Here is a 27825-nt window from a genome sequence, read left to right as displayed (position 1 = left end):
TGTTTGAAAGCTTCAGCATGTGCTCCCCAGAGCAAATATGAGGCAACCGGGAGTGTAGGAGTCCAGACATGGTCCCGACCAGTGACTATGCTCTGTTGGCACCAAGCAGGACTTCTGGGTGCATTACACGGAGGTAAAGCCTACTGCTTTAGAGAGAGTTAGGCCTAATCTTCCCTGGCTCCTGTGTAGGTGCATGGGGGTTAGGTGTGAAAAATGAAGATCTCTACCTCTTCTCCACCTTCCTTATATCCTGCACAGGGGCATCTAGAAGTCAGCCCTTTGAACGAGACTGGATTTTTGCATTCCCTTTTTCTATTTGGTAAATCTAAGCAATTTAAAAAGTGCAGTGTAGACACTTCTTAACTATTTATATTTCTGTGTGAAAGTGTTCTTCAGACTATCAAATGTTATTGGTATATGCAACCCACACATATTGTCTGAGAGTTTATTTATCTGCTATATATACATATAATGCAGAGAGCCATAATAATTTGGGCAGCTGGATAATGGTGTGTTTACAGATTCATACTCAAGAAACAAAAATAAATTATATTTTTTGTCACAGTACTGAATACTGTACACAATACTCTGCAAGAACAGGCACATGCTAGTTTCTATGTTAATTCTGAGGACTGCACATTATAATACAGTCAAAAGCACCATCTTCAGAAGCTTTATTTAAGTATATTACAGTATTTCACTTAAATATGGGTAATAGCTGTTGAATTCCAGCCTTGCCAGCAGCTGGGTTATTCTGCAATTGTAGAATTTTTGAAAAGGAAGTGCAATGTTGTTGGTGTTAATAAGAATCCACTGATACACACTTTCAACCCTAACTGTTTCTTAAAGTTTTTTGTTGAAGAATATGCCTTTTTTGTCAATAAGCCTTAGGCATTCACAGCAGGGTTCTCCTTTGGCTCTCATCACATCCTAGTCTTGAGAAAAAGGGATTTGAAATCCTTTCTTCATCCCACAATTTACAGAGATTGTACCATAAAATGGGGATAATAATATTTACTTACCTACCTCTCAGGGTAACTAATGTTTATATATCATTTTGATCTATACGAGGGAAAGAATCAGTTTAAGTGACATGCATCATAAAATATTAAATTGTTATGAGAGGAGCTACTGAGATCACAAATGTGTTTTTTTGCTGTACGCAGTAAGGGCTCTAGGCCCAACACTTTCTGTATACAGTGCATTCCTGTCACATGTACAGTGGAAAGATTTGCAACATTCAGCTGGTTCCTCAACTGGGGAAAATTATTCTCAGATAGAGATGGTGGATCTGACTCTTAGCTCTGATAGTCTGCCTCTCCCTAAAGTCTAGAAGCCGAGATTTTCAGAAGTGACTAGTGATTCCAAGTATATTAATTTGTAGGTGCCCATCTGAGACACTATAAAGGGGCCTGATTTTCAGAGCACAGGTGCTCAGGACTTGTAGACAATCAAGTTTGGGTCTCAACAATGGAGGTACCCCAAATCAGAAGTCACTTTTGAAATTTTAGCCCCCAGTTTTTACTTTGTAGCAAGTATGAGGCAGGGGCTAGGCTGCACTTTGTCCTGAATGGATGATCTCTCATGCAGCAGCAGTGACAGAAGCAGCAGAGCACATCATGAATTCTTTCTGTAAAGCCAGAGAGTGCAGGGTTAGGGTGAGAAGCGTGGATTTCTATTGGGACCCCCCAAACACATTGTCCTCTGCTCCACCCAGTGATACCCCAAAACACACCACACCCCAAAACACATGCCCCTTCCTTGCATGATACCCCCAAACATCCCCTTCCCCACCCAGAGTGACACCTCCAACCTCCCACCTATACTCACCCCAAACACTCTCCCCTTGCTCACATACACTGACACCCACAAAACAACCCTCTCCCACACAGACACTATCCTGTAGTGACACCTCAATACCCCTCCCCTCACAGTGACACCCCAATACACAACCCCTCCCATGACACCCCAATACCCCACAACCCCTCCCACAGTGACACCCTAAAGCCCCTCCCCCACACAGATGCCCCAAACCTCTAACTCTGCCCAACCCCTCCCCCCACAGACACCCCAAAACCCCCTCCCTCTACACAACCCCTCCCCCATAGACACCCCCAAAGCCTCCTCCTCTACACAACCCCTCCCCCACATAAACACTCCCAAAGCTCCCTCCCTCTGCCCAACCCCTCTCCCCCACAGACACCGCAAAGCCCCCTCCCCTTACACAACCCCTCCCCCACACAGACACCCCAATTTCCCTCTACACAACCCTTCCCCCCATGCAGACACCCCAAAGCCCCCTCCCTCTACACAACCCCTCCCGCACAGACACCCCAAAGCCCCCTCCCTCTACACAACCCCTCCCCCATAGACACCCCCAAAGCCTCCTTCTCTACACAACCCCCCCACATAAACACCCCCAAAGCTCCCTCCCTCTGCCCAACCCCTCTCCCCCACAGACACCGCAAAGCCCCCTCCCTCTACACAACCCCACCCCCACACAGACACCCCAAAGCCCCTTCCCTCTACACAACCCCTCCCCCACACAGACACCCCAAAGCCCCCTCCCTCTACACAACCCCTCCCCCACACAGTGACCCCCCCGACTTCCCTCCACACAACCCCTCCCCCACACAGACACCCCAAAGCCCCCTCCATCTACACAACCCCTCCCCCATAGACACCCCCAAAGCCTCCTCCTCTACACAACCCCTCCCCCACATAAACACTCCCAAAGCTCCCTCCCTCTGCCCAACCCCTCTCCCCCACAGACACCGCAAAGCCCCCTCCCCTTACACAACCCCTCCCCCACACAGACACCCCAATTTCCCTCTACACAACCCTTCCCCCCACGCAGACACACCAAAGCCCCCTCCCTCTACACAACCCCTCCCCCACACAGACACCCCAAAGCCCCCTCCCTCTACACAACCCCACCCCCACACAGTGACCCCCGACTTCCCTCCACACAACCCCTCCCCCAGACACCCCAAAGCCCCCTCCCTCTACACAACCCCTCCCCCACACAGTGACCCCCGACTTCCCTCCACACAACCCCTCCCCCACACGGACACCCCAAAGCCCCCTCCCTCTACACAACCCCTCCCCCACACAGTGACCCCCGACTTCCCTCCACACAACCCCTCCCCCACAGACACCCCAAAACCCCCTCCCTCTACACAACCCCTCCCCTACAGTGACCCCCGACTTCCCTCCACACAACCCCTCCCCCACACAGACACCCCAAAACTCCCTCCCTCTACACAACCCCTCCCCCACACAGTGACCCCCCGACTTCCCTCCACACAACCCCTCCCCCACACAGACACCCCAAAGCCCCCTCCCTCTACACAACCCCTCCCCCACACAGTGACCCCCCGACTTCCCTCCACACAACCCCTCCCCCACACAGACACCCCAAAGCCCCCTCCTTCTACACAACCCCTCCCCCACACAGTGACCCCCGACTTCCCTCCACACAACCCCTCCCCCACACAGACACCCCAAAGCCCCCTCCCTCCCCACAACCCCTCCCCCACACAGTGACCCCCCGACTTCCCTCCACACAACCCCTCCCCCACACAGACACCCCAAAACTCCCTCCCTCCCCACAACCCCTCCCCCACACAGTGACCCCCGACTTCCCTCCACACAACCCCTCCCCCACACAGACACCCCAAAACTCCCTCCCTCCCCACAACCCCTCCCCCACACAGTGACCCCCCGACTTCCCTCCCCACAACCCCTCCCCCACACAGTGACCCCCGACTCCCCTCCACACAACCCCTCCCCCACACAGACACCCCAAAGCCCCCTCCCTCCCCACAACCCCTCCCCCACACAGTGACCCCCCGACTTCCCTCCACACAACCCCTCCCCCACACAGACACCCCAAAACTCCCTCCCTCCCCACAACCCCTCCCCCACACAGTGACCCCCCGACTTCCCTCCCCACAACCCCTCCCCCACACAGTGACCCCCGACTCCCCTCCACACAACCCCTCCCCCACACAGACACCCCAAAGCCCCCTCCCTCCCCACAACCCCTCCCCCACACAGTGACCCCCCGACTTCCCTCCACACAACCCCTCCCCCACACAGACACCCCAAAACTCCCTCCCTCCCCACAACCCCTCCCCCACACAGTGACCCCCGACTTCCCTCCACACAACCCCTCCCCCACACAGACACCCCAAAACTCCCTCCCTCCCCACAACCCCTCCCCCACACAGTGACCCCCCGACTTCCCTCCCCACAACCCCTCCCCCACACAGTGACCCCCGACTCCCCTCCACACAACCCCTCCCGCCCCCAGACACGCCGACTTCCCCCCACATCTCCGCCAGCCGGGCGGGGCGGCGGCGGCTCCTCCCCCGGCTCGGGGCAGCTCACGTGGCCCGGCGAAGATGGCGTCTCCCGCGGCAGCTCAGGCCGGGGCCGCGCTGTGGGGGCTGGCCCGCCGCTCCGCCCTGCTGAGGGGCAGTTTCCCGGTGAGTGCGCCCGGCTCCCTCCGCCCGCCCCGGGCTGCTCAGGGACGGGGGGCAGCTCAATGAGGGACCCCCCCCGTCCCTCTCCTTGGGGGGGGGGCGCTGATCAACGAAGCCCCCCCCCCGCACTATCTCCCTCTCTCCGGGGGGTCAGTCAGTGGGGGCCCCCCGCCCCCACTCCTGGCCCCTTGCCACGGTGGGTGCTTAATGCGTGCCCGTCAGACCACCCTGCCGGGGCAACTCTGCGGAGCGCTGTCTGTTCGTACCTGCCGACTGCCTTTTCCACTTCGTGCACCTGACGAAGTGGGTTTTAGCCCAGGAAAGCTTAAGCCCAAATAAATGGGTTAGTCTGGAAGGTGCCACAAGGACGCCTCGTTGTTTTTACTGATACAGACTAACATGGCTACCCCGCCGAAATCTGCAAAGTTCGCAACCCTCCGATTTCGGGCAGCGCTCCTGCTTTTTCTGGTCTCCCCTGCTGTGCTGTCAGAGGCAGCCCTAGTCCTGAAGTCAAGGACAGTCGCCTCATATGAGGGGCGCGCAGACATGCTAGTAACCTAATGATGGCACTGAGGTTATCGGATGTTTGGGGTTATGCCCTTACAGCAAATGAGGGATGTGCCGGATTTGTCAAAAATATACAAAAACCAGGTACCTCCAGTGAGCACAGCTACTCTGAAACGTATTTTTAGTAATGTTATCATGCCTGGGATGGTGGAATAAAAATGAAATGGAAGACCACCAGATTTGCCCTTGGTGCTCTTTGTTCTAGGAGTACAAATCCTGTAGGCTTCTGTGGGAGTTGCTCTTGTATAACTAAGGGAACTGCTGGGTCTGTGATGTCCAGGGCACGCTAGTTTACCTGAGAAGGTCAGTAATTGACCTGCATGCCATAACTTTGTGAGTCTTAGTGGCGTTACGAAACAATTAATGAACTTTTTCATATAGCCTTTAAATTAGGCAAAACTTCCCTGTAAATTAATGGGAGTTTGGTGTTCACCGGGACTGCAGGATCAGGCTCAGGGTGTAATAGTAATAGTCATGGGGATAAAATTAGACACACATTGTAGACACTTACAGTATCATTGGCAGCCAACTGCTTTATTTTTCCTTTTTATCAGGTCAGCAGCTGCACAGATATTTGCTTTGGTCCATGCTTCAGAGTATAAGTATTTTTCCAGTAGCAATGCCCTCTAGAGCTAACAAAGCATGTTTCCAGTCCTGTTCTGCTCTGCTCTGCAGGTGTCATTCCTGGTAGTACAGTATTATGTGAGTTTTATTTCAGATAAAATACCTTGTTGATCCTGACATCACTTAATGGAAAAGAAATACAATGTATAATCCATACAAATTGCACTGGCAGATGCCTGCACCTGTCTGAAGCTGTATAGACTTCAGTAGGGCTTAGTGGTGGGTGCAGAGATCTGTTCATATGTATCGGTTTGAACAGTAAGACCCAGATCCATAAATGTATTTGAACTCTTAACTTCCATTAATTTCAAGGGAGGTTGGAAGCTTAAATACCTTTTGAGGATCTAGTTCTTTATGCCCAACCTTGTAAACACTTACCGCAGGTGTTAGGGCTCAGTTCTATGAGTGGTCCCACAGAAATTAATAGAATTATTCACAGTAGTAAGCACTAGGTCGAATAGCGTTTGCAAGAATGGGGCCAAAATGGGATACAGTGCCTTCAGATAAAAAACAATGTGGAGTTTGGTGGCACCTTAAAGATTAACAGATTTATTTGGGCATAAGCTTTCATGGGTAAAAAATCCACTTCTTCAGATGCATCTTCTTTTTTACCCATGAAAGCTTATGCCCAAATAAATCTGTTAGTCTTTAAGGTGCCACTGGACTCCACGTTATTTTTCTGGATACAGACTAACACGGTTAGCTCTGAAGCCATCCGGGTATCTGATGTGTATGTTCAGTGTCTTGCGCAATGTGGCTTCAATATTGATCAGGGCCTCTGCATATTATTGTAATAGAAATAAAGAACAGTGATTAAAAAGGTTTTTAGTCCATTTCTTCCATGATTCCCCACATTTAGCTTCTAATTCATTAAAACATGTCTATAGGCCCCAGTCCTTCAACCACTTGTGTGTAACCTTTAACTACTGTGAATAGTTTCACTGATTTTGATGACACTACGCAAGTAGTAAAGTTAAGTGTTTGCTAAAGTGTTTGCTGGACTGGGGCCTTAATTTGTACACTTTGTGTATAGAAGCAAGGACTGTGTAGGCCCCTCTTGCTGTCTGAGATAGAGCTCTCTGTTGTCATAGTATCCTTTTGTGAGTATATTTGTACTGGAATTTAGCTCACTCCCCTGTAATCTTGGTGATTTATTTGCAGAAATGCTTTTTGTCTCGAATGAGTGTTGCGTGCTATACAAAAATGATGGATTTTTTCCTGTTGCCAAAACTGACTGCACTGGTCATTATTGTATTGAAACAGAGAAGTCATTTGAATGAATGTGGGTGGTACTGACTTTGAAATCTTCAAGAACAAACACATTCCTCTATAAAACTTAATTTTAAAGGAGCAGTATATAGTACTTAGTCTGGTCTTTTGTCATAGTTCCAGGTTTCAGAAATGGTATTGCATAGTTTTCCCAATAAAAGGAAACTACAAAACATTTCTTACACTTTAACTTTTTGTTGGTTGTTACATTTTTACAGGTGTTAGAGTAAATTTCGTAGCCTGATTCCTAACTTCTTTTCTCTTATATTTTTAATAAATTATGCAATGGTTCCTGCTTACAGAGATTATATCTTATCAAGTTCTTCAGGAAAAATAAGACATGGATTTCAGTTGTCCACAGTGTCCCTGTACAAGAGAATGCATGCCCACTCTTCTTGGAGCAATATTTATAAAGCTCTGAAAAACATGCTAGAGACCATTCTGTGACAGAATTCAATGGGCCTGCAAGATTGAAGTCTCCTCTTTTCTTGAAGGGGAGTTGGGTCCTCTGGGAGTATAGGGTGTTTTCAAAATAGTCTCAGAAACAGTAAACTAAATTTCAGCAATGAATATAAACAACGAATAATTGAGACTGGATTATTACAAAGTGCTCAAGGCAATTCTTCAGCCTTCTAGTGCAAAGTATATACTATGTGGCATATGTGTCTAGAAGAGCATTATGAATCCTTATTCTCAGGCTCAGTGAACGTGGAGAATCCCCTTCCATGGTATAATCTTGTCACGTCTCCAGGAAGGACTCCCTCTTTCATGTCTCATTGAAAATGTCAAATCATGATTTAGTGACAGGAATCACCTGTAAAAACTTGCCAATTGCCTTAGCAAAATTAGCAAGTTTTTAAGGGTAGCCACTGAAAATCCATATAAAATCTTCCATCATTTCTGCAAATGGAGAAAACTTTCCAACCAGCATAGTAGTATCTGAGGGTGATATTGATCCAAATAAAATTCATGTTCTGCCATACCACAAATGGATATATTAAAAATAAATTATAGTCCAAAACCAGAATTCTCACACTTTTCCTCACGGGTCTTTAGCTTCATGTAAATTATTTAAACCTTTCTTGGAGAATCAGACTGTACTTCAGTTTGACTCTTTGTAGATGACAGATTTGCCCTTGAGCTCTAGTTGTATTATGTCCAGAGGGCCTTGAACCCTGCAGGCATGTAGTGCATGAAAAGCTTGCAGATTTTCATGGATTTCCTTGTAAAAAAACAAAATGTGGAGCAAACCTTTGGCCCATTCCTCCTGTGCTAATTTACAGATACATGACAGTTCCACTGGACATTATGATAAATCTGTTATGATATGGGGAAGCAGTGGTCATTACTGCAAAAATAATGTTTTTTCCCGAGTCAGATAATGTCCGTTGGGAAATCTAACCTTAGGTAGGCCCTGATCTTGCAAGTAATTCCATGCAGATGGACCCTTGTGCCTTTAAGACAGTGGGACACTGTGCTGGTGACCACAGCTTTATTTAAAGGCAAAAAAACTTTGCCATTTATTTACTTTCTATTCTGCTTCTATTGAGCACTTTTCAGACTGTCTTTTAGGTATCTAGTAGAGCGTGTGTGAGTGAGAGACAAAGCCAGGTGGATAGACCACTGCAGTGGGAGCTGAGAGGGACTTCTGGGTACTCATTCTGACTGTGCCACTCTGAGGATAAGGGGACACATCCTCCCTACCTTAATTTCCAACCAGTTCACCTAAACAAATGTCACCTCACATCGGTATAGTTTGACTTAATTAGCAGTTTGTAAAGCCTAGTATAAGAATAACTATTGGTACCAATCTACTTCTGATGTACTGTTTATAGCTGTGGGTAGACACAGTCTCTGGAGAATTAGTATTCATTTGTAAGAACAACTTGGTGCTCTTGGAAAGAGTTCTTGTATTGTGTAGGTATCAAAGTCACTTTCCTCCTATCACCTTGTTTTTACGGTATATGTTATATAGTAACATATTTGGTAATATTCTGCCATATCCTTGCAAAACAGTGGGTCAGCAGAAAATTTTGTTTAACCTCATTTAATTCTGTTGTCTACCAAATGACCTTCAGAACAGATGTCATGAAGAATGCTTAGGAGTTTGAGCCTGGGTCCTTAATAACCACAGTCTCCTTATATACTCATTTCTCTTTATACCCTTCTCCTTTCCTTTTTTTAGAGGGTTGACATAGTGAATTGTTGATTCCTTTGCCTTTTAGGGATGCCATTTTGTTAAATCCAGCTCATTGTTTAGTACAGTTTTGTGGTTACTTAACCAAACTCCTGCTGAGTGTCTGACCACGCCTTCAGTTGACTGTCTGAGTGCATTGTTCCCTCAGGCATCCCAATCTCTTTTTTGTAGCTTCAAGCATATACATCGCAGCTTTGAGCATATACCCTAAGGAACTACTCCAGCAAATCCACTTCTTTAATATGCTCTGTTGAAGAAGCAAGCTTCTAGCCATCTGCTGAACCCGTTTATCTGTACTGTCATCTTTTTTACACTAAGTTCTTTAATAAAATGTGGGGCTTTGTGATATAAGTGTGACTGGTCATGACAGTAACTTAGAAACTGGTAATTATGCACTGATCCATAGTTAATATTGATTCAATTAAAAATCAGATCAATAGTTTAGAGGCTTGGAGTTATGGGATGCAATTAAGTAGAGGAAAACTTTAGATTGAATATTGAAGTATTTTCTAACAGTGGAGTTAACTAGACTGTTGCACAGGAAATGTTGGTACTCCAATGGCTTGTGCCATTTAAAAAAAGAGATTGGACAAAGCACTGAACACATACCGTAGGCAGAAATCCTTCCTTGGCCTGACGATGTACATGATGACCTGAAGCCTTCTCTTATCTATTTTCTGATTTATCCTGCTGCTGCTGACATAGTCTCACATAGCAGCTAAATATTGTTGATTGTGTAAAGGGAGAATTCAGAAAAGTTACAGATGGTAACGCTAACATCTTTATACACACAAACATTTATTTGTAAGGACAGATTTATTTTACATTGTTAATCCCATTATATGCTGATTCAGAGAACAAAATATGTTCAGTAAATATAGGCTTGTGAATATCACCTTTATCCACAGGGGAATTATCAGCTTTCTATTTGGTTGATTTTCTCTCTCTCTCTCTTCTTGCCCATAGACTTCTCAAACAGCAACAGTGCTCCATCTTCAACATATTGAATTAGGTTTTGTTTCTTTTTGTCTGTCTGTCTGGTGACCTGACAACTTATAAGTCACTGTCTGGAGAAATCATAATATTGTGGTTACACATGTCCTCAGTGTTGGGTGGATGCATAGTGGACTTTGTCTTAAAGCAACTCTTTTAATTTATGTAAAGTTCCCTTTTTAATATCTTGGGGTCCATAGATAATATGGTGTATTTAATGGTTCTGTGACAAATTCTTATAGAAATATAAAGCCCCTGATAGTAAGTCAGCATTCAAAATTATGACTGTTCTGTGAATGTGAAGTGTTAAAATTGTTGCTCTGAAAGTCATATATTCATTTGTGTATATTGCATGAAACACACTCTTTAGGTTTTACTTAATTTGAGTAGTACTGATTATTGATTGGCATTGGAAAACACAGTAATTTAAACATTCGCTTCTACCCTCTGTATCCTGCATAATTAATAGTTCAGGTTTAGTTTTTTTTCTTTTCATAATATAAAGGTATGGATTCTTGCTGTCTACCAGTGAAGGACCAAAGGTTATATACAAGTTCTTATCAGCTAAATGAGGTTGTACAAGCTGCATTGTAAATGTTGCAATTTTCCTGTGTGCTTTGTTGCTCTGCAAAATGAATGTGACTTTTTATATAGTGCCCATGCAATTTAAGTTAATAAAGCTGAGATTCATCTTAAAGGTGGTGTAGTAGATGGAATGCTGACCTGCAGGATTCAGTGGACCTTAAATTAGGTCCTTGTCCCAAACTGAATTAGGTTTTTATGATTAAACTGTACGTGGAAGAGTTTCATTTGTCTGAAAATGAATGAATAAATTGAGAATATCAGTAACAGCAATTTTAAAAAATACCGATTTATATAAAAAGAAAAGGAGGACTTGTGGTACCTTAGAGACTAACAAATTTATTTGAGCATGTTAGTCTCTAAGGTGCCACAAGTACTCCTTTTCTTTCTGCGAATACAGACTAACACGGCTGCTACTCTGAAACCCATTTATATGTTATGTATTCAGAATACTTTAGGAACAATAAGGAAGCTCTTGGGAATAAAAACTGGCCAAGATGAAAAATGGGAAGGTATTACAAGAACAGGTAAACTCGGGGGGAAAAAATGAGGTAAACGCTAAAAACGTTTTGTTTTTTTTTTCAAAAAAACCCCACACCTCTAAAAAAACTCTTAAAAAAAAAAAAGAAAAAAAAATCTCAATTTGTGTTGCTGAAAATTTTTTTACCAATGGAACATTTCATTACTCTTTTAGGTCTTCCTCTAAGGGGTCCAAAGACTAAAGTATAGTTAAATGGCTGCCAGGAAGGCAGTTACTACTTAACAAAAAAATAAAACAGCTCCTGATACACAGTATTGGCATGAAAGAGTCTGGTAAAGGAAAAATATACAAGTGCAAGGCAGAGGTGAAAGTACCATGAGAGAGACTTTGGAATTATGAACAAAATATTCAATTCACACTAACATATCACTTGCTGTAATTTTTAGATATATGTTATAACTGTAACCAAAGCTATGCAGGAAAAGCGATTTGCAGTGCACAACAAGAAATTGTATTGGTCTCACAAAACCCAGGAATGGTGATTCATATTCTTGAGTGCCATCTAAGTTTAATCATTTATTTATATATATATTTAGACGTCTCTTTTTATAGACCATTCCTATAATAATGAGCAAACTGAGACAGAGGTTAAGTGACTTGCTTGGCGCCACAGATGTAGTTGGGGCCAGAGCTGGGTTGAGCGTTCAGGAGTTCCTGACTCCCACTCCATTCCTCAAATACAGAACGTGAGCGGCTCCCCCTCACTCCCGTTTTTCAAATGTCCAATATGAAACTGGTTTGAAGACTATTGGCCGGTTACTGATTCAGCTATTGGTAGATGAGCCAATGTTCTCACTCCTCTATTCATTCTGTACTGTCTCTTACGTGAAGTTGGTGTGGGTTGGCATTGGCTTTGCAAGTGACCTGTCACTTAGTGCCTCATTAATGTTGTCAGCTGTCAGGTAGGTAGTGTGTTTAGCTATTGGAAGAGCATACTTCTGATGAAGGATTGCTTTCCCTTACTCCCTCAGCTCACTGATTAGCTTTTATTGAATGAACTTCCCTAGGTCTAAATGTCTCAATCATTTCAAATGGCTAAGCATATGCAGTGAATGTGCCTGCATTTCCAGGAAGCAAGATTGCTTTGTCTTAAAGATGACTTAAAAATAAATTTATTTTTCTGGGTGTTTGATCAGTGATGCTGGAAATGTAGAAATTCACTTTAAGGTCAAAGTCTCTGATGATGAAGAGATAACACTGTTTGTCAGAAGCTGGGAATGAGTGACAGGGGATGGATCATTGATGATTAACTGTTCTGTTCATTCCCTCTGAAGCATGCGGCATTGGCCACTGTCAGAAGACAGGATACTATTGGGCTAGATGGACCTTTGGTTTGACTCGGTATGGCCATTCTTATGTTCTTAACACTGCTTACAGTGTCCCAGACCCTTGCTTTGGGATTTGATGATGGCAGCAGTGTAAATTTCCATCATGTGGTTTTCCAGTACCCAACATGACTAATTGAGAAATACTGGTAAAAAGTGACCTGCGATAGGTGGAAAAAGATACTTGTAACATTTGGTCCCCTATTCCAGCCACACCAGTATCTGTTTGGCACTTATTTAAGGGCTTGCCTCAATGGAATATTATTTGACTTTTCAGTTTCTCTCCAACTGCCTGACCCAGGAAATCAGAAGGTTGTATACCTTCATGGGTGTACCATGGTGACTTGAGCTCATTTCACTCTAGTCTGTGGAAAGTATCTACTCTGATACTTCACAAAAGGGAGCTATGTAAACCCACTTGGGATTAGTAAAGTAAACTGTCTTTCATGTCAAGGTACACATTGGACAATTCTGTTTATATCTTATGTTTTCCTCTAATTCTCATATCTCTTTCTATTACTATGGATATTTGCATCTTTATTGTTTAAAAATGTGCTGCTGGCTGCTCAAAATCATAATCCACTGTGGTGATGTGATTGGATACCATAAAGATTATTAGTATGTGACTTCAAGTAATACAGAATAGGAGCAGAAAATTTCTTAAAACAGTGATTCCATTTTATGCTTGATTCCCTAGTAAACACAAGAGAATACAGGCAAATATTGGCCAGACTGTTTCTAAATTGAATGTTTATCTAAGTTTTCCATAAAGTGTCAATGACTCCTGTCACCATGCCTTTGTGGGTCACAACTGAGAATACCAATTTCAGGACAAATTGTTGAGAGTAAGGGTGGACAAACCCCAAAACTGGTGGTTATTCTCCCTATAAGATATACCAGACCAGCAACAAAAGTAAACTTCTGTTTCACCACACTGGTTAACAAGAAGTCAGAAAAGCAGTCTCCTTAGACATTCCAGTCCTAGATTCAATACCCAGGCACTAGACTTAAAGATGGGTGGTTATTAAAACCACTGTCGTCAAACCAAAAGGTTCTTCTGCTCCCAAAGGACCACCCAGGTCAATATACAATTCAGATCTGATCCAATAATCACGCTGTTGCCAATCCTTTAGAATCTAAAATTTAAAGGTTTATTTATAAAAAGAAAGAAAGGTGAGAGTTAAAATTGGTTAAAGGAATCAAATACATACAATAAATGAAAAGTTCTTGGTTCAGGCTTGTAGTAGCGTTGGGATAAACTACTGGCGTAAGTCAAGTCTCTGTTTGCTTCCAAATCATTGGAAGATCCTCAGTCCCTTGGTTAGAATGCTCCCAGTAGTATAAGTTCATAGTCCAGAGGCTTGAGCAGGAAAGAGGCAAAATGGAGATGTTTCCAGAGCCTTTTATAGCTTCTGCCATATGGAGGGAAATCCATTGTTTCAAACAAAGCCCTCAGGACAGCTAGTGGAAAATGACAGGTAGGAAGATGGTGGGTGTTGTCACATGGTCAAGGCACATGTTCATGCATGATTTCACTTAGTCACAGCAGAGGGCATTACCTATTCTATGTTGTTCACATGAAAGTCCATCAGGCGTCGATGGGCGTCTTCCATGGTCCATTGTGAGTTAAGCCGCTTAATTTGATGAGCCACTTAATTTGAATAGTCCCTTTAAGATACGCAGGCTAAATACTTTATGGGTGTTACCCCCGGAGAAAATGTATTTGAAATACAGGTATAGAGCCAATGCTCATAACTTCAAATACAAAAATGATACATGTATACAGATAGCATAATCTTATTCAGCAAATCATAACCTTTCCATAGACACCTTACTTGACAACCTTTGTACAAGATTTGTTCCAATTATATAATCTCATATTTTAATCAGATAATGTCACAAATCCTTAACAGACTTTTAAGAAATATATTCTCTAATGTACAGCAGTATTGAAAAGCTTTGTTGATAAAATGATTACTTGAGTTAGAAATTCAGAAGCACTTCTGACCAGCTCATTGGTCATGACTTGGGTTTCTTAAGAATTCAGAAAGTTTAAATTAGGATGAAGTAAGTATACTGAAAATTCATAGGAAAGCATAGTCTGAACATCATAAATATTTTATCTTTTTGTAGGTTGTAAAACAGCCTTAGATTTTCTTTTTCTGCTGGCTGTATTAAATATGCAAAGCATTTTTTCAATGTTATATTTTGCATAAAAATGTAATTTTTACATTGTAGAAAAATTATGAAGTTAAACATTTTATAAGATGAGAGCAAAAATATTAAATTTCCCCTTAAGATATTTAAAATAAAAGGAACATTTCTAATTTATGTGGAGAAGATATTTCATTTCACTCTTTCAGTTAGTAATGCATATCACCAACAATCATTTCTTTGCAAAGGCAGGGAACATATTAGAGTATTTTCTGCAACTGATTACACAGTTGTATATTGCAGTCTATTTTCAATAGATACTTCAAAGCCCTTATTTTTAGGTCCAGGAAAGCTACCTTTCCTAAAGCTTTGAAGTTTAAATAAGCAAAATGGCCATAATTTGGCTAAAATTAATTACTAATGGAAAACAGTGCTGTTGATAGCTAGTCCATTGACAAAATAGAATTGAATCCAAATTTTTATTACGCATACATTTTATCCAAAAAATAGGCTTATTTAAAAGCAATGAAAATTGGGTCCAGAAATGTGAAGGTGCTCTGAGCGCCTTTGAGTTGTAAGCATGTGGATGCTCAATAAACATTCTGAGTACTGATTTATTATGTTGAAGTTTTGTAAATCCTGAAGTTTGTTTAAAAACTGTCATAACGGTTTATTTCGCAAATGTTTTCTGATTTAATCTGGTTGTGTGACACTAAGCAAGACAAGGTGGGTGAGGTAATATCTTTTACTGGGCTAACTTTTGTTGGAGAAAGAGACAAGCTTTCAAGCTTACACAGTGCTCTTCTTCAGGTACGGAAAACTTACTCCAGGCTTGGTCTAGGAGCTTATGTTGGTATAACTATGTCGCTCAGGGGTGTGGAAAATCCATCCCCCTGAGCAATATAGTTATGCTGACCTAATCCCTGGTGTAGACAGCACTATGTTGAAGGGAGGGCTTCTCCCGTTGACATAGCTACCATCTCTCGGGGAGGTGGAGTATGAGAGACATTTCCTGTTGGGTAGCATCTTCATTAAGCTCTATAGTAGGACAACTGCACCACTATAAGTGTAGACAAGCCCTCAGAGCTAAATACAAGCTAAATAAACAGATTATTTAACAAAAGTAGTTAACGCCTTTTAAGGGACCATTCAAGGTGAAGTGGCCTGTTAACACCCCTCCAGTCATAGGGAGGAAAGGAAGGGGTGGGGGAAGCAGCTGGCTGAGGGGGAGGAGTTAGATTGTTGCAATAAGCCATAATTCCAGTGTCTCTGTTCAGTCTGTGGTTTTTAGTGGCTAGTAAAGTTATGCATTTAAGCTCCCAGACGCCTCTTTTGAAAGTGTTTGTGTCGGTTTCCTTGGCGAATGAGCACTCACAGGAAGGGTGACCATATTTCTCAAAGTGAAAACGGGACACCGTGCGAGGCTGGCCCAAACCACTTGGTGTTGTTGCTGGCCTAAGGTGCACCCCACCCTCCTGTCCAGGGCCGCCGTTGCTGCTGGCTTCCCCTCCCGAATGTTCCTCTGCACCCCACTTTTTTATCCAAACTGGCCATTTGTCCCGTTTTGCTCTTGCAACTGATCATACAAAATTACGTCGTTATAACTACATTGCTCAGGGGGTGTGAAAAATCAACAACCTTAAGTGACCCAGGTATTTTGACCTAACCCCTGGTGTAGATGGAGCTATGTTGATGGGAGGGTTTCTCTCGTCGATAAAGCTACCACCTGTTCCCAGGGCAGTTGGAAGAGCACAGGAGGGCGCCAGGCTATGGTGTGAAAGTTCTGTTTGTTTCTCCTTGATGAAACCCCCCGCCCCTTGATTCACTCTACTTCCCTGTAAGCTAACCATCCTCTCCTCCTCCCTTCCATCACCGCTTGCAGAGGCAATAAAGTCATTGTTGCTTCACATTCATGCATTCTTTATTAATTCATCACACAAGTAGGGGGATAACTGCCAAGGTAGCCTGGGAGGGGTGGTGGAGGAGAGAAGCACCAGGAGGGGTGGTGGAGGAGGGAAGGACAAGGCCACACAGCTCTTTAAAAGTTTAAAACTTTAAAACTTATTGAATGCCAGCCTTCTGTTGCTTGGGCAATCCTCGGGGGTGGAGTGGCTGGGTGGCCAGAGGCCCCCGCACCGCGTTCTTGGGCGTCTGGGTGAGGAGCCTATGGAACTTGGTGGAGGAGGGCGGTTGTTTACACAGGGGCTGTAGCGGCAGTCTGTGCTCCAGCTGCCTTTTCTGCAGCTCATCCATATGCTGGAGCATATTAGTTTGATCCTCCAGCAGCCTCAGCATTGAGTCCTGCCTCCTCTCATCACGCTGCCGCCACCTTTCAGCTTCAGCCCTCTCTTCAGCCCGCCACTTACTCTCTTCAGCCCGCCACCTCTCCTCCCGGTCATTTTGTGCTTTCCTGCACTCTGACATTGTCTGCCTCCACGCATTCGTCTGTGCTCTGTCAGTGTGGGAGGACAGCATGATCTCAGAGAACGTTTCATCGTGAGTGCGTTTTTTTCGCCTTCTAATCTTCACTAGCCTCTGGGAAGGAAAAGATCTTGTGATCCTTGAAACGCGTGCAGCTGGTGGAGGGGGAAAAAAAAGGGGACCCTCCCTGCTGAACATACACCAAACTACATTATTGCTAAGTGTGAAAGGGTCAGACTAGGGAACAATCAGTTTGCAATCAGACTGATTATAAAAGACCAAGAAGGAGCACTTGGCAAAATCAGTTCTAGGGCATATAGCAGGACAGAGAGGGACGAAAAAATGGTCCTGAAACCTTGAAGTTAAAATGTTTGTTGTAGTATAGTGGTTCTCAAACTGGGGGTCGGGACCCCTCAGGGGTTCATGAGGTTCTTACGTGGGGGGGGTCACAAACTGTCAGCCTCCACCCCCGCTGTTTTAGTAGGTTTCAGAGTAACAGCCGTGTTAGTCTGTATTCGCAAAAAGAAAAGGAGTACTTGTGGCACCTTAGAGACTAACCAATTTATTTGAGCATAAGCTTTCGTGAGCTACAGCTCACTTCATCGGATGCATACTGTGGAAACTGCAGAAGACATTATATACACAGAGACCATGAAACAATACCTCCTCCCACCCTGCTCTCCTGCTGGTAATAGCTTATCTAAAGTGATCATTCTCCTTACAATGTGTATGATAATCAAGTTGGGCCATTTCCAGCACAAATCCAGGTTTTCTCACACCCCCCCCCTTTTTTTTTCCAAAAACCACACACAGAAGCTCACTCTCCTGCTGGTAATAGCTTATCCAAAGTGACCACTCTCCCTGCAATGTGCATGATAATCAAGGTGGGCCATTTCCAGCACAAATCCAGGTCTTCTCACCTCCCCCCTCCCCCCCCCCCACAAACTCACTCTTCTGCTGGTAATAGCTCATCCAAACTGACCACTCTCCTAATCAAGGTGGGCCATTTCCAGCATAAATCCAAGTTTAATCAGAACGTCTGGGGGGGTTAGGAAAAAAAAGGGGAAATAGGCTACCTTGCATAATGACTTAGCCACTCCCAGTCTCTCTTTAAGCCTAAATTAATAGTATCCAATTTGCAAATGAATTCCAATTCAGCAGTTTCTCGCTGGAGTCTGGATTTGAAGTTTTTTTGTTGTAAGATAGCGACCTTCATGTCTGTAATTGCGTGACCAGAGAGACTGAAGTGTTCTCCGACTGGTAAAAGAATACGTAAAAGAATAAATGGACACAAATCAGATGTCAAGAATTATAACATTCATAAACCAGTCAGAGAACACTTCAGTCTCTCTGGTCACGCAATTACAGACATGAAGGTCGCTATCTTAAAACAAAAAAACTTCAAATCCAGACTCCAGCGAGAAACTGCTGAATTGGAATTCATTTGCAAATTGGATACTATTAATTTAGGCTTAAATAGAGACTGGGAGTGGCTAAGTCATTATGCAAGGTAGCCTTGTTTTTTCCCTAACCCCCCCAGACGTTCTGGTTGAACTTGGATTTATGCTGGAAGTGGCCCACCTTGATTATTGTGCACATTGTGGGGAGAGTGGTCGCTTTGGATGGGCTGTTACCAGCAGGAGAGTGAGTTTGTGTGTGTATGGGGGTGGGGGGTGAGAAAACCTGGATTTGTGCTGGAAATGGCCCAGCTTGATTATCATACACATTGTAAGGAGAGTGATCACTTTAGATAAGATATTACCAGCAGGAGAGCGGGGTGGGAGGAGGTATTGTTTCATGGTCTCTGTGTATATAATGTCTTCTGCAGTTTCCACGGTATGCATCCGATGAAGTGAGCTGTAGCTCACGAAAGCTCATGCTCAAATAAATTGGTTAGTCTCTAAGGTGCCACAAGTACTCCTTTTCTTTTTACTGTTTTAGTAGGTAACTGGCAAAGATCAGTTAAAAGTGGTAAGTGTGGTGTGTTTGTTTTTGTATAAATAAGGATTGTCAATGCTCCCCTTGCTGCCACAAGCTTCATTTCCTTTAGATATTTGCAAATTTTCCTGCATTTCTAATGGCAGCAGGTTGGAATATTCAAGTTATAAAGCGTATCAATGTTTCTGAAACATTTTGGAAAACTGGGGAGTTGCACTGTGTGTGATGCTATGGCTCAGGATTTGAGAAATGCTCTCTCCAGTGGCTAATAGGAAGTTTTCCTGTGCAAGAACTGGCCCCTTCTGAAAATCCTAAGTTTCATTTATCTTCGCAACCATACAGGATTTTTTTAAAATTTTCAGAGTGTGAACCGAATGTAAACCAATTCAGTGCTGTCTTCCAGACCCTCCTCTGCTGCTCTAGTTGCCTCTACTTATTCATAGATTCATAGATACTAATGTCAGAAGGGACCATTATGATCATCTAGTCTGACCTCCTGCACAACGCAGGCCACAGAATCTCACCCACCCATTCCTGCGAAAAACCTCACCTATGTCTGAGCTATTGAAGTCCTTAAATCGTGATTTAAAGACTTCAAGGAGCAGAGAATCCTCCAGCAAGTGACCCATGCCCCATGCTACAGAGGAAGGTGAAAAACCTCCAGGGCCTCTGCCAATCTGCCCTGGAGGAAAGTTCCTTCCTGACCCCAAATATGGCCATCAGCTAAACCCTGAGCATATGATGCTGCTATTTCAAATCCAGTTTTACTCTGCTGCTGCTTGGGAAAGCTTTGAGAAATGTTAAAAGGTGGGCTTGAGGGAACAAGAGAGAAAAACCCACAGAAGTCTCCACTAGTCCCCAGCATCTCCCTTCCCCTAGGAAGCAAGAGGCTCTGGGGTAGGGCAAGGGAAAAGAGAGAACGCTGTGAATTCCCTGTTCCATCCACTTTAAAGATACTTTCCCCTGCACGTATGAAGTTTCTCAGCATGACATAGGTATGTTTGCATGGGCGTGGAATAAAAATCTACTTATGGAAAGTGAATTTATCTTTATTATTCTCCATCCCCTGGTGGCTGCTGCTAACATTCAAGATGTTAGCAGTAGGTGCATATGCATTGTGATAGTTGGGCCCGCCCAGCAATCATTACAAGGTTAGTAGCACACTGCAAACAATGCCAGGCTCAGCACACTACAGCAGTGGTCCCCAACCTTTCTGTGGGAATGGCATATTCCTATTCCCAGAAGACTGTGGCGGGCGCCAGACACCCCGCTGCCGAAATGCTACTGACCAGCGGCAAGAAGCGTCGCTGCAGAAATGCCGCCGAGAAATGGCAACGCTTCTTGGCGGCATTTCGGCGGGTGGTTCTTCTGTGGCCGCGCTCGGCGGCGGCTTTTCGGCGGCACGGTGTCCTGCGGGTGCACACAACTGCCCCAGTGGGCACCATTGCACCCGCGGGCACCGCATTGGGGACCCCTGCGCTACAGCAACACACATTATTGTGGCTCAGGGTTAAAATGCTCCTTCAAGGCCTCCCTCAGCTGAACAGTGCCCCCTCCCGTTGAGCTCTTCTTCCAGTCTTGTGTTCATAACGTACAGCACAGTACTGAAGAGCAGTGCAGGATTCATGCTTTCTGACAGAGATGGTAGGTTACCAGGGCAGGTGAAAAGCATCTGGAAACCTAGCAGGATGCCCATAGAATGATGGGATTGAGAAACCTGCGTCGTGTGACGTTGTACCTGCCCCTGTGAGGCATTTCAAACCCCTTCCTAAAACACCCTGTGGCCAGTTGCACGGGGGATAGCTACTTCATATTGCTTCTCACTCGTTCCTCATTCTTCCTTGCAGGGACCACCTATAGGACTGAGAGTGTAGATGAGTCTCCATATTCATTCAGTTCTTCTGTCTTTTAGATTCTGACCCCCCCATGTCAGTTGTGGTGGAGCAGTTTGTGAAAGGAAAACTTGTCCAGTAAGAACTGGAATAGGTGACTCATTTTTGATGATCCATAAAACAGCTAGTAGATATATAAACTGCTGTATTTTTGGCTACTTTGGACACTGGCCATCTTTGAGGGAGAAACCTACAGTAAAAGTCACCATGTCCAATTACTCTGTTCCTGTCGCTGTTTGTCTTTTTCCCCCTGCACCCTACTCTTTACCATTGGTACTCTTAATTATGTTGGACTTTGCTTAAGTGATTCATTGTTTGCCTTCTACCATGCTGGATTTTTTTTTCCTAATCACTTGTCAGTGAACAGCAAAGACTTCAAGTGTTGTTGCTGGTTCTTTATTTCTCTTTACTTGAACTTCTGGTTCATGAAGATGTACAGTATTGTTCTTTTACTCTACACAGTGTATTCAGCTTTATCTTTTAGAGTCTCTTCTGTTTTTTTGGTGCCTTTATTATTATAATTATTATTTTAAACTGTCAGCCCTGGGCTTTGTGAAGGTCATATGTCACATGAACTTGCCATACTGGATGTTCTCCTGCATAACTCTTGCTTCCACTATCTAAAGATCATTTTAATTAAGATACATTTTAGCTCAAAGATATCTCATCATGGAATAGGGATTATACATTCTAATTCTATAGTATGAGACAATACATTCATGTAATGTTTAAGAAAAGTTTTGTAAATGAGTTCCAATAGTTCATGGATTAGGGACCCAATTTTATGGGGTTCCAGGGGCTTCTGTATAGATTATTTAGGTTAATCTTTCTATCTACCCAGTGGGACTCAGTGCTCAGTCTAGAAGATACCATCAGAGATGCTTAGTTTTGCAGTTCTCAAACTGTGGTTTTCTGTCTCCAGAGATAACATTCTTGTTAACAGCAAAAATGTTTTAAAATAAATAAATATAGAGAAGTGAGAAATAACAGACCTCAACCCTGTTGTCCTCTGCAAATTTGTGTATACTGAGTCAATCAGTTACCTCTTTCTCAAAGTGCAATGTTTCAAAAAGTTCAATGAACAGAAGATTGTGGGGGCAGAATAGATCTGGACAAGGAGAAGAAGTCTGGAGATAAATGTGATAAGGGAGGGACAGGCAGTAGAAACAAAAGTGAAGCATATTCCCGAAGTCTTGAGGTCTTTCTGAGTGTAGCCTTCATTGATTTGAGATCTACGATACCGTTCTCTCACTAGAAGGGAAAACCTATAATGGCAGCAGGCTGTAAAAGAGACCCAGTTTGGGAATATTTTAGTGAAGTACTTCTCTACCTGTGGGTAAGACAGGGATGCGTGCAAAATGCAAACAGCGCAACAAAGAAATGCGAGGTCTGGGTGCCTGAATGAAACAATGTCATGAGACAATGTCATGAGAAGTGTTCCTTCTCAGGAGGCAGCTGCGCTGAAGATGATGAAAGGAACATGTCTGAACATGCAGGATCTTCAGGTTGGTAAACTTTTTTTATTTCATGCTTTTCTTAAGGACTGCCTTCTAGTCTTCAGTCTTCCTTCTAGACAATTCTTGAATTCTCGTGTTTGAGCAAAAAATATAGTTGTTACTCTATGGTACTATCATTTTAGATGTAGTTGTGATAAAAAATAAATAGCTGAAATAGGGAGATCTTTCTTTTACAATTTCACCTTTAAAGTAGTATTGGGTGTCAGTGAATGCAATGAGTAATACTAAATGATGAGCAGTATGGTAATTAATAATTAAATAACTTCATTGACTTGTTTTGTTTAGGAGAATCCATCCTCAACATACAGGATTCTGAAGACTATCCACCTTCAAGATCACCATCATTTTCTATAGTTTGAGTTTTCTTCCAATGATAGTGTTTCAGTCACATTATATATGTCACATAGCCACAGTATATCACCTGTAGCAAAAAGGAAAAAAAAATATCTTCTTCATCCAGAAACAACCATAGATAAGTTTGTGATAAGAACCACCAGATTACAAAAAGAGGTAATTGATGGAAAAAATTGCCCGATTTGTTTATGCAACAAACTTTCCTTTCCGTATGATTGAAAACCCACACTTCATTAACATGGATCAGTCATTAAAACCAGGATACGGTTCACCCAACAGAGCAGATGTCACAGGCAAATTGCTGGATAAAGTGTATGAAAGAGAAATTGAGCAGTGTGCAAAAGATCTAGAGGGTAAAATTGTTAACCTGAGTCTTGATGGGTGGAGCAATGTCCACAATGATCCTGTTGTATGTGCTTGTGTAACAACAGAAGAAAGGAATGTCTTCCTTACAGAAACAATTGATACATCAGGAAATGCGCACACAGCAGAATACCTACGAGAAGTAGCAGTAAAAGCTATAACAAACTGTGGGGAAAAAAAATTCAAGTGTCTAGTACACAGCTTGGGTCACAGACAATGTTGCAAATGTATCCAGGATGAGAAGAAATTTAGAAGAGAGTCCCAAGCTAATTACTTACAGTTGCAATGGTCATTTGATGCACCTCCTCGCCAAAGACTTCAGTGTTCCAGAAATAAAGGCTAATGTTGAAATTGCAAAGTACCTCTGAACAACCACTTTGCAGCAGCTGCTCTGAAAAAAGTGGGAGGAACCAAGCTAACTCTCCCACAAAACGTGCGATGGAACTCAGTAGTGGACTGTTTTGAGAGCTATATAAAGAACTGGCCTAATCTGATGATAGTTTGTGAACAAAATCGTGAATAAATAGATGGCACTGTCACAGCCAAAGTTCTCAACATTGGGCTTAACAGAAATGTTGAACACATGCTGAGTATCCTGAAGCCTATTTCTGTAGCCTTGAATAAAATTCAGGAAAATAGCTATTTTATTGCTGACGCTATTGAAATTTGGAAGGAACTGAGTGAGATCTTAAAAAGAGAAATATGCAATGACAAAGTTAAATTACAAGCATTAAAAAATGAATGGGACAAGCACTATCTCCAGCTCATTTTCTTGCAAATATTCTCAATACTCAGTACCAGGGTGAATCCTTAACTGTTGAAGAAGAGGAGTTGGCTATGACATGGACATCTAGCGATCATCCCTCCATAATGCCAACTATAATAAACTTCAGAGCTAAGGGCGAACCATTCAAGAAATATATGTTTGCTGATGATGCTTTAAAGAAAGTCTCACCAGTAAACTGGTGAAAATCACTTAAGCACTTGGATTCAGAGATGGTTGAAGTGGTAATTTCACTTTTAACAGCAGTAGCTTCTTCTGCCGGAGTAGAAAAACTATTTTCTTCCTTTGGACTAATTCATTCAAAATTGAGAAATCGTTTGGGACCTGAAAAAGCAGGAAAGCTTGTTTTTCTTTTCCAGATTATGAACAAACAGGAAAATGAAGGTGAAGACAACTGAGTTAGCTGCAGAAGCCAATATTTTAAGTTTCTCATGTTGACCTGGCTGACACAGTTGATTTAATTTTTTTTTAAATATTTCATTTAACTATTTTAGTTAAAAAAAATTTTAACAAAAACAAACCTGATTTTAAAAAAACTTGAATGTTTAACTAAATTGAAAAAGTAATTTGCTTGTTTTGTTAAAATATTATGTGTTGAAGAAAAAATCCAGAACACATAACGTTGTTGTTTTAGTTGAATAAAACAATTTAAATGTCTGTCAGGTGATGTTCTCCTAATACAGCATGGCAAGAAAATCCTCCAAATACTAATGAATAACCTGCTGGTTTGGAGATAGTTCACCTCCCAATGACTTCATAAATATCTGCTTCATTTACCTTTGGTAAATGAAATAACCAAACAGAAATTCATTTTCTAATATAGCTGTAAAACTAATCTGAAAAGTTTTCAAAATAAATCACTTAAAAATGTATAGTGTGTACCTTCTAAAAATGAAACCTACATCTATCGCTGAGTTGTAAAGAATATGTATTAAGGTTATAACAACCAAGAAGAATTCCCTTTTATGTAGAAATCCATGATTAAATCGAGTTTTCCTGACTAGTGATTTTAAATCAAATCCACCCTGATCCGACACCTACTATTTATTTAGTTGTGTCACTTTTCCAGCTTCATTCTGTCCCTTCAGACTAGCAGTAACTGCTGTTGCTTATTGTTGCTGTCCTTGTGCACCATTTTATTTCCTCTCTGCTGAATTTTACCTCTTTGCCCCTTCTTTTCTTGTTACTAGCCTTGTGAAAATGTTCAGGTTTGATACTGTGAATGCAAATGTAGCCTTGTTGCTGTTTGTGGGATGCTAGTTTTTTGTCTTTTCAAAGAGAAGTAGTCCGCATGGCTAATCTGGCCATATTTTTGCCCACAAGTATTAATATAGATATTTATTGAGTATTCGTTTAAATGCTTGTTGGTTTTTATAATATTACAGAAGTCAAAACCAGTATTTGCTTTTATATTATGCTGAAATTAGAAGGAAGGAATAATGTTATTTCCCACTTAAAGTGCCTGTGAATACATGATAAAAATTTAATTGAGAGAATAATACAGATATTGCTTCGAGTCATTTTCCCCCATATATGAAAAACCAATTACCTCCTCCTTCTGACCCTAGGAGCTATTTAATTCAGTCAGATTCTGAACAGATTAAAACAGAGAAACCTCGCTCACAATCCAAGAGGAATTGTGAGTTGAAAGTTTAATACCTACTTGTGTTTTTAGGGCCATGTAACACTGCAGTACATTTATAGATAGCCTGTTAGTTACACTTTTTATTTTTTAATTAACATTCCTCTAGGGAGGTTAGAATTTAATAGTAGCATGCACCAAAACTGAAAATATTCAGATACAATAGATGGTTGAGTGGGAAACAAGTTGGTCATATTCTTTAGTGTGTGAATGCAACTCTTTTAGGACCTGTTTCCGTTGACTTCAGTGGTGCAGGTCAGGTCTGCAGGTCTTGATTTTCAGAATCTAGCCTCCAGCTCTGGCTATAAATACTTATGGGCACTAAGATTTGCATGCCAAAGTGATGCATTCGAACATCTGTGTTCACAGGTGATAGAATGTTCACACTCACACACCATCCTGTGTGTGTGTGTGCGCGTGCACAGGTGTTAGTCTCTTTCTGCTTCATGTGCAGGTTTTCATGCTGAGGTATGCATGTGCAAAACCGTGCATGCCCAATTGGAGACTGGGTTGAGGTTCCACTGGATATCCTTTAATATCATTTAAAAAAAAAACAACTGGTCATATTTTAACTTTATTTGTGTAATTGAACTGTTTAAAACCAGTATAATAATATTTTATAACCTTTATGATCAACACAGCTGCCTTTCCTTTGTTCATATGTAGGAGGTGATGAATTAGTGATGCAGGAACCTTGCTATAATAATCCTTTTTAAAAATATGGTTCTATTGATAGTGTGGCTGCCTACTTCTCACAAGGCAGCTAAAGTCAATGCAACAAATTAGTTATATAAACTTTTTAAATTTAATGATGATTTGGGGTTTGCAGTCTTTGCTTTCTTAGTTTGTGCTGAAATGATCATTTCTCCCATTGTCCTTTTTTAAAGCAAACTGGGAAAAAGAGCGGCTTCTTTTAACTAATGGGGAAAATGGTTAAGAGTACAAAATGGCTGTCCTTTTCTCACTCTTTTCAGCTAAAATAATTTCGCTTTGTGGAACTGAAATGTCACTATTTCAGGTAAGCACTTCCCTTGATTTCTGTTAGATTGTCATTTTCTTGATGTTTCTTGCTGGAATGTGCTGTGTTTCTTGACTTTCTATCTGTAGTCTGCTGCGGCTTCTGTTAAACTACTTCAAAACAGCCTGCTTTGTAATGACAAGAGGAAATTGGCTTTCCATTGAGTCTCAAAGTCTGTGAAAGACTTTAGGGCAAGATCTGTAAAGTCCGACAGAAGACAAAGCTCTAGTTTGAGTGCATGAGATAATACTAAATTAGTGACATACATCAGATGGCTTATGTGAAAATCTCCTTGAATCATATTAAATGTAGACCTTCTGAAGTCTTGTTATTCCAAGGGATGAACTCCCCAGTGAGTTTGGGTGATTGTTCCAGAGAGACAGGACTGTTGTCCTGTAGTTAGGACACTTGACAGACTTGGGTTCAAGTCTCTTCTCCACTACATACTTCATTGTGTCTAGAGGCATGTCCCTTAGCCTCTCTATGCCTTAGTTCCCCATATGTAATAGAAGTGTTACGAAGGTAAATGTATTAATGAATGTGAAGAGCTCACACACTGAAGTAATGGGGGCCATATAACTACCTAGGATACATAGATCATTAAGGTCTGCCAGTTCTTCACAAGAAAGTTTCAAGACTGCAAAAAATGGTCAGCTTTGACTATTTCCAGTGTGTACTTGATATAAATCTGGGCTAAAGCCACATTTAGACACGCAAATTGAGATTTTCAGCAGCCCTGATTGCACAGTAGTTCCCGCTGAGGTTGGAGGGCATTTGTGAGCACTCAGTATTTCTGAAAATCCAGCCACTTGTTCAGGTTACTTAAGTCTTGGTTTCTAGCTCTGAAAATCTTGGCACTGCTCTCAAATGTTTGGTTGAGTACAATTTTTTAAAATCAGTTTTTAGCTATTTAAAACTGGAAACATTCATTAAAACGTAGCTATAAACCGAACCCTCAGTTTTTCTGCTTTTTCTGTGTGATGTGATTAATTTAGTTATTTGACTTTAACATTTTGTTTCTAGAAAGTGCATATCTATTAGGAATGCTAATAATTATCCAAATGAATAGGCTGTCTAGCTTTCAGAAAACAGTCTGTTTAGGGGACATATTTCACAATCTTATTACTTGTGTAATTTGAAGTTGAGATGGTTACATA

General features: G+C 42.3%; 1 protein-coding gene and 1 long non-coding RNA gene across 3 annotated transcripts in view; both read left to right on the top strand.

Annotated features, from left to right (window-relative positions):
* The first annotated feature begins 4376 nt into the window (after positions 1 to 4376).
* SUCLG2 (succinate-CoA ligase GDP-forming subunit beta) overlaps positions 4377 to 27825 on the top strand; it is a 243939-nt gene continuing 220490 nt past the window's right edge. For both annotated transcript variants that reach the window (XM_048856939.2, XM_048856937.2), the window contains exon 1: positions 4377 to 4490. In XM_048856939.2, coding sequence (XP_048712896.1) covers positions 4407 to 4490 — 84 coding nt within the window. In that variant the 5' untranslated portion in view covers positions 4377 to 4406. The remainder of the gene's footprint in view (positions 4491 to 27825) is intronic.
* LOC142072671 (uncharacterized) lies at positions 22420 to 24880 on the top strand. Its single transcript, XR_012669177.1, has 2 exons — positions 22420 to 22495; positions 22793 to 24880. It is a non-coding gene; the product is annotated as an uncharacterized LOC142072671 (long non-coding RNA).

The sequence above is a fragment of the Caretta caretta genome, chromosome 7 (assembly GCF_965140235.1).
Source record: "Caretta caretta isolate rCarCar2 chromosome 7, rCarCar1.hap1, whole genome shotgun sequence".
NCBI classification, from domain to species: Eukaryota; Metazoa; Chordata; order Testudines; family Cheloniidae; genus Caretta; species Caretta caretta.
Note: the sequence above shows the minus strand (reverse complement) of the source record. Positions and strands in the feature narration are given on the sequence as shown.